The sequence below is a fragment of the Sinocyclocheilus grahami genome, unplaced genomic scaffold, assembly GCF_001515645.1.
Source record: "Sinocyclocheilus grahami isolate Dianchi unplaced genomic scaffold, SAMN03320097.WGS_v1.1 scaffold734.1, whole genome shotgun sequence".
Lineage (NCBI taxonomy): Eukaryota > Metazoa > Chordata > Actinopteri > Cypriniformes > Cyprinidae > Sinocyclocheilus > Sinocyclocheilus grahami.
Window position 1 is genome coordinate 376,524 of NW_015505913.1, and position 6,404 is coordinate 382,927.

The window sequence follows — 6,404 nt, forward strand, 5'->3', positions numbered from 1 at the left end:
TGTGTGTGTCTGTGTGTGTGTGTGTGTGTGTGTGTCTGTGTGTGGCATCTATATATATTCTAGGTGGAACAGCTCATGTTTTCCAAAGTCAAAGTTTGCTAGTTCACCAGCCCACAACAAACTGATGTAGAAGAACATCTGGTTTAGATGCCAACTTAAAGTATAGCGCGAGAGAGAGAGAGAGAAGAGAGAGAGAGAGAGAGAGAGAGAGAGAGAGAGAACAATTATGATTTAGCCTACCTGTACTTTTATAGGGCAGACCGGGGCATGTTGTCACACGTTTTACTCAAATGAGTTCTCTGGGTGAGTTTATTTATTTATTTATTGAAAGCAAATACCTTAAAAATCATCTTTTTAAAGTAAATGCATTAAGACGTTTGAATATCTTTATGCTGCCGAAGGATACAGTGTGTGGGGTAAGTTGTCACAGTGGAACCTGCCGTTAACACACTTAAGCAAAATATAAACAAAACAATTCACGGATAATTCGGCAAAAGCATATGACTTATTTATTTATTTATTTTAAATACTCCCGTTTTAAGCACTCGGTTGAACAGTTTATTGTTTGCTTATTGGTTTATTAATCGAATTATATATAATTTTAGTTTGGAGGACAGAATTAATTAGAATCATGCTAATTTAGTCCGTCTCGAAGTAGGGGGTTTGAAACCAACATCTAAAACGCTTAGTTTTGTTGTGGTCACGAGTTTAATTGCCACTGAAACCTGAAATTAACAGCGTAACTGGCATCATGATTGGTATTTGCATATTATATTATAGTATATTATACTACATTGTGCCTGGCATAGATAGCTCGTCAGGGTGACAGCGTTCAAATGAAAGTGGAAAAATGGCTATTGAACTATAATTCAACAAATTCCATGCATGCAAACCATGCAGTCATTTACAAATGAATATTTTATTCACCAAAGCCACCTACTTGCATTTGGCACTGGGTGTTAAAGGGGTCACATGATGCGATTTCAATGTTTCCTTTCTCTTTGGAGTGTTACAAGACCAGCACATTTTATGGAGGATGTTTCCTGATTCTGGGAGAGTAACGTTAGACTAAAATGCCGGCAGTTCGAAGTACTTGTTGTTTGTAGTTTCTCTGATCACAAATGCAGACATGGTTTTATGTTTACGCGGCGCAATGCAACACAACGTGTAAAAAGACAGTATAAGTCATTATAATCAGTAATTATGTCCCCACTGGATGCAACAAATGCCTGGTTTATAATGGGTTTTAATGGTTTTGTCTCGTCGCTCCGGCCGGACAGGGCAGCACAGTATGGTGAGGGGCGTAACATTTCCGTCACACGCTTGAGGTATTCAGCCAATCACAACGCACTGGATAGCTGGCCAATCACAGCACACCTTGCTTGAGCTTTGTAAAAATGTATGCGTTTCAGAAAGGCGGGGCATAGAGGAGAAACAATAATGTACAGTATGTGGAAAATAATGTGTTTTTTTTACTTTAAACCGCATGAACACATTTCATTACACCAAATACACAAAATAATGTTCTTTTTAGCCGCATCACATGACCCCTTTAATGTAATTAAGAAATGAGAAGGATGAATCAAAGGAACCTGAGTTTGTGTTTGCTGGAGGGGGCGTGGTCTTCATCACAGGTGTGGAGGGGGAGCTGGAGGCAGGAGGCGGAGACTCTGTGGTTGTCACGGCGACGCAGTCGAGGCACAATGCTGTGACGGAAGAGGTCAGTGGTGGGTTTGACCAGGTCAAGAGTTGAGGCCAGCGAGAGCTTACGATTCATAGTGCCAGTCATTACTGTAGAGTTATTCTCTGAGGACAGAGAGCGCGATATCAACCATAATGCAGCACGAGGACACAGTCAAGAGTGATTTTATTTATCTCTCTGTGTGTGTGTGTGTGTGTGTGTGTGTGTGAGAGAGTGAGTGAGTGAGTGTGTGTGTGTGTGTGTGTGAGAGAGAGAGTGTGTGTGTGTGTGTGTGTGTGTATTCACCTTTCTCAGGCTGTATTCTCTGCTGCTGTTTCCGTAGTTGCATTATGATGGTTGTTCTGTGTTCTGGATCTTCAACTCCCATCAGTCTAAGATCATCTTCTGTTACTAATATGAGACCCTACACACACACACACACACACACAGCATTTCATTATTTCATTGAGTAGTTCACCCACAAATGAACATTTCTGAGAATTCACTCACCCCCAGGCTATCCCAGATCAGTTTGTTTCTTCATCAGGTTTGTAGAAATGTAGCATTGCATCAGTGTCTCAGCAATGGATGTGAATGGGTGCCGTCAGAATGAGAGTCCAAACAGCTGATAAAAACATCACAAGTAATCCACAGCACTCCAGTCCATCAGTGAACATCTGAAGAAGACAAAAGCTGAAACTAATCCAGCATTAAGACCTTTTAACTAAAATACGAGTTTATAATCCATAATAACTCTTCCTCCAGTGAGTCAGTGTTCTGGTGTGAATCAGGAGAGAAATCTGCACAGATCAAGCAGCATTTAAACAGCTCTAAACACATAGGTGGCTGGACTTTGATGGGAGAGACAACAGCAGATGCACTTTTTCACTGGAGGAAGAGTTATTATGGATTATAAACTCGTATTTTAGTTAAAAGGTCTTAATGCTGGATTAGTTTCAGCTTTTGTCTTCTTCAGATGTTCACTGATGGACTGGAGTGCTGTGGATTATTGTGATGTTTTTATCAGCTGTTTGGAGTCTCATTCTGACGGCACCCATTCACTGCAGAGCATCCATTGCTGAGACACTGATGCAGTGCTACATTTCTCGCTTACTGATGAAGAAACAAACTCATCTACAGTAGTCTTGCTGTGTGACAAATTATTTTTAAAGTAGGCTACACTTTCAATAAACATTGCATGTGTATTAATTGTAAAATAATGTGAAAAATTAGATTTAAAATAGATTGAGATGAAATAGACAATTATATAGCAGAATCGCGTGTGTACCTCGAGGCCGTAATAGTGTTTCTCCAGCACGCTCGTGTACTGCGGCAGTCCGATCTGTCTCAGCCAGCGTGCGATCGAGCAGGTGCTCATGGCACAAACCTGCAGGATAACTCGCTCCATCAGGCCTCATACACAAAACACACAGCTCACAGCTTTCTGCATTTGCTGCGGAAAATCATTTTGAAATTTGAGCGATGTAGATATTTCCGTTCTTGTTTAATGTTTAGTCTGTACAGTCGATTTTACACAATAGAGGTGGTGTAAAATGTATGTTTTACTAATATGCATGCAGAGCAGTCATGTCAATAATGCACTTCAAAATTAAATTGAGACATTCATAAAAATAGGTTCAGAAAAGAGGTCTAATCTACAACCATTGCTGTAAAGGGGTTTTGAGTTTCTATGTGTGGATTCGATTGTTATATCATTACAGTTTCTCACAGATCAGTTCTTTCGAGCATCAGAGAACACATGTATTTCTGATAAACTAGAGAATTGAAGCTATTTTGAGTTAAAGACAACATGACATGAAATGAAACTTTCAGTTCATGTTAGTTCATCTAACTCTGCCAAATTCACTTTTAGCTGTACAAATTTAAAACAAATTTAATTCCTACCTTTTTTATTATTATTAATGTATTTTTTTCTTTATGTTTTAGACATCAGCTGTCTTCTTCAGTATTGGTGTCCCGATCTGTTGTCCACATCTCTCTCTTTCTGCGTTTGGGCTCCAGCGGCCCCTGATAGAGGGACCTGAGGCGCTGCGTTCTGATTGGCTGCTGCAGCCGCTGTCCTCTCTCAGCCAATCACAGCGCAGGAATCTCCGCAGGTTGAGACACATTCAGTGTTTCTCAGAACCGCATGGGTTTGTCTCAGAGAAATGAGCAGGTAGCGACCCTGTAACAGGTCGAACGTGATTCTAGTCATTCTGAGGTTGTGTGTTTGATTCCAGGGAGGTGATAAGATATAAAGCTGAATGACTGCGTAATAATGATAATCTGTCATAAATGTACATTTGATTATCATTCAGTGGGTGTCTTATAGTTGTGATTCAAGTATTTATAATGCAAAAAGCATATTAATAAAAACAAATGCAAAATTGTTCAGCTCCCCAAGCTGTAGTTTCATCATGACAGCAGGAGGTGGCGACGAGTTATTTTCGACTACAGACCACATGTAGCTCCTGGAACCGCTAAAATGAGGCCTAACCTGTTGTTAATGAGAGACCCATCAGCAGTGACCTTCCACAGATGATATACTGAGCTGCTTCTTCAATATGAAACCTACTGTAAGATACTTACATATGCAGAAACAGATACTTGAGAAATTACTGTAGTAGAAGCACTTGTGTCCACATAAGATTCGCACACGTAATTACTAGATATGTACAACGAAACGCTAGATTTATTCATACAGAGAGGTGATAGTAGGAGGACAAAAACTGGCAAGAACTCTTCAGAATACAAGACATGAATGAACTTAAGCATGAAAGACTCATAAAAACACAAGAACAGAAGAACTGAAGGTCAAGCTAGAGAACTGATTCATGATATTAAGTGTTCTTCTCTAAATCAAAAGTGAGATTTTAATTAAAACAATACGTTTCTTATGCCGTTTGCCAATATTGTTTCTTGTTTTAAGCATAACTCACGTTAGACTGAATATTTGAAGTTATTTTTGCTAAATATAAACCAAAAAACAAGACAGAAATACTGAATAAGTAATGAATGTTGTGAAACAAGTTAACAGATTCACATGTTACAATTTAGAACAAAACGTCACTTGAGGATCAGGAGTGATGTCAGCATGTCGTTTCCCATCATGCTTTTGTTAGTTTGCTGCTCTATAACTGGCCTGTGTGTGTGTGTGTGTGTGTGTGTGTGTGTGTGTGAGAGAGAGAGAGTGTGTGTTTGCAGATTGGCACAACATTTAAAGGGATAGTCCACTAAAAAAATTAGCATTTTGTCATCATTAATCAATCCTCAAGCTGTTCCAAACCTGTTTGAGTTTATTTCTTCTGTTGAGTACAGAAGGAGATTTTTTGAAGAATGTTGTAGTCATTGACTTCCATAGTAGTTTTTCCATTGTGTTCAACAGAAGAAATGAACTCAAACAGGTTTGGAAAAGCTTGAGGATTAATAAATGATGACACAGTCACAAACACTTCATACAGTGTCAAATCAGGTCATTTTCCCATTACTTTCACCCAACAAACACACTTTATTATCACTCATAAAACAATGACCTAAAACACCAACAACAGATAGCATTATGCAACGTTTTCTTCTGTAAATGTTCTTTACAAAGCCAGAAATAAACTCTAGAATTCACTGCAGTGTCCAAGTTTACATTACAGCACAAAATGATTCCTTTATTTTCACCTTTTGTATAGATGGTAATGAAATTAAAAGACTAACAGCTGTGCATGACGTACAAATTATTTTTGGACGATTATTGAAGTAGATAAAGTTTCTAACAATTTCTTAGTGAAAATAGTTTCTGTTTCAATGTAGGTGTTCAGCTACATCTCTGTGTTTAATCATTTAGATCTGGGATGCATTTTCAATATGCTATTACTGTAGAAATGTATCAAATGTGCTGTCTTGTTATGCTAGATTTTGAACTTGCGTTTTGAAAAGAGTTTGTAAACGTGCAAATTCGCCTGTAGGCCAGCTCATTGAGCTTTGGTGTCTGAGTGAGAAAAGAGTTCAGCGATTCATAGACCTGATGGTCGTGCTGACTGCCGGATCAGTACTGTGAATATCTGTCTGTCAGAAGCGATCTGTGTAGTTCGTCTGTCTGAATGTGTTTCGTGTGTTTGACAGGTGTGTGATCTGGCCCATGCGCTCAGAGATGGAGTGTTACTCTGTCAGCTGCTCAATAACCTGCTGCCGCAGTCGGTCAACCTGCGTCAGATTAACCTGCGACCCCAGATGTCTCAGGTACAGAGAGAGAGAGTATCTGTGTGATATGGAAATCACCTGATTACCATCACCAGCTGCTAATCTTAATGGCAAATGAGTGTGTGTGTGTGTGTGTGTGTGTGTGAGTGAGAGAGAGACAGAGAGAGAAAGCAAGCAAGCTGAACTTGGCAAACACTGTGGTCACTGCCTGTGTTTAATGGAAACCTCGGCTGTCACACACACACAGATTTGAGAAAGTTTAATGTGTGTGTTGCTGATAAGGTTACAGCACTTGTTTCGTGTACAGTCTTACATTGCACTTCCTTATTCTCGGCTTAACTTCCTCCTACACACTCTCACACACACACACACACACACACACACACGCGCCACTCAAGAAGTACTTTAAATGCAGATGTATACGCTGTTTCTGCATTTGCTCGGTGTCTCACACACAGTTTTACTATGACTGTCTCAGCTGTAGACAGTCTGTCGTATATTGAGTAATGTAAACTCACAATATATGATGCAA

General features: G+C 39.5%; 1 protein-coding gene across 1 annotated transcript in view; it reads right to left on the reverse strand.

Annotated features, from left to right (window-relative positions):
• sh2d3a (SH2 domain containing 3A) overlaps positions 1–3,122 on the reverse strand; it is a 12,716-nt gene extending 9,594 nt beyond the window's left edge. The window contains exons 1-3 of the mRNA XM_016244795.1: positions 2,970–3,122; positions 1,988–2,105; positions 1,593–1,806 (exon numbers count right to left, since the gene is read on the reverse strand). Of these exons, the coding sequence (XP_016100281.1) occupies positions 1,593–1,806; positions 1,988–2,105; positions 2,970–3,089 (452 nt within the window). The 5' untranslated portion in view covers positions 3,090–3,122. The remainder of the gene's footprint in view (positions 1–1,592; positions 1,807–1,987; positions 2,106–2,969) is intronic.
• Positions 3,123–6,404: the final 3,282 nt, after the last annotated feature.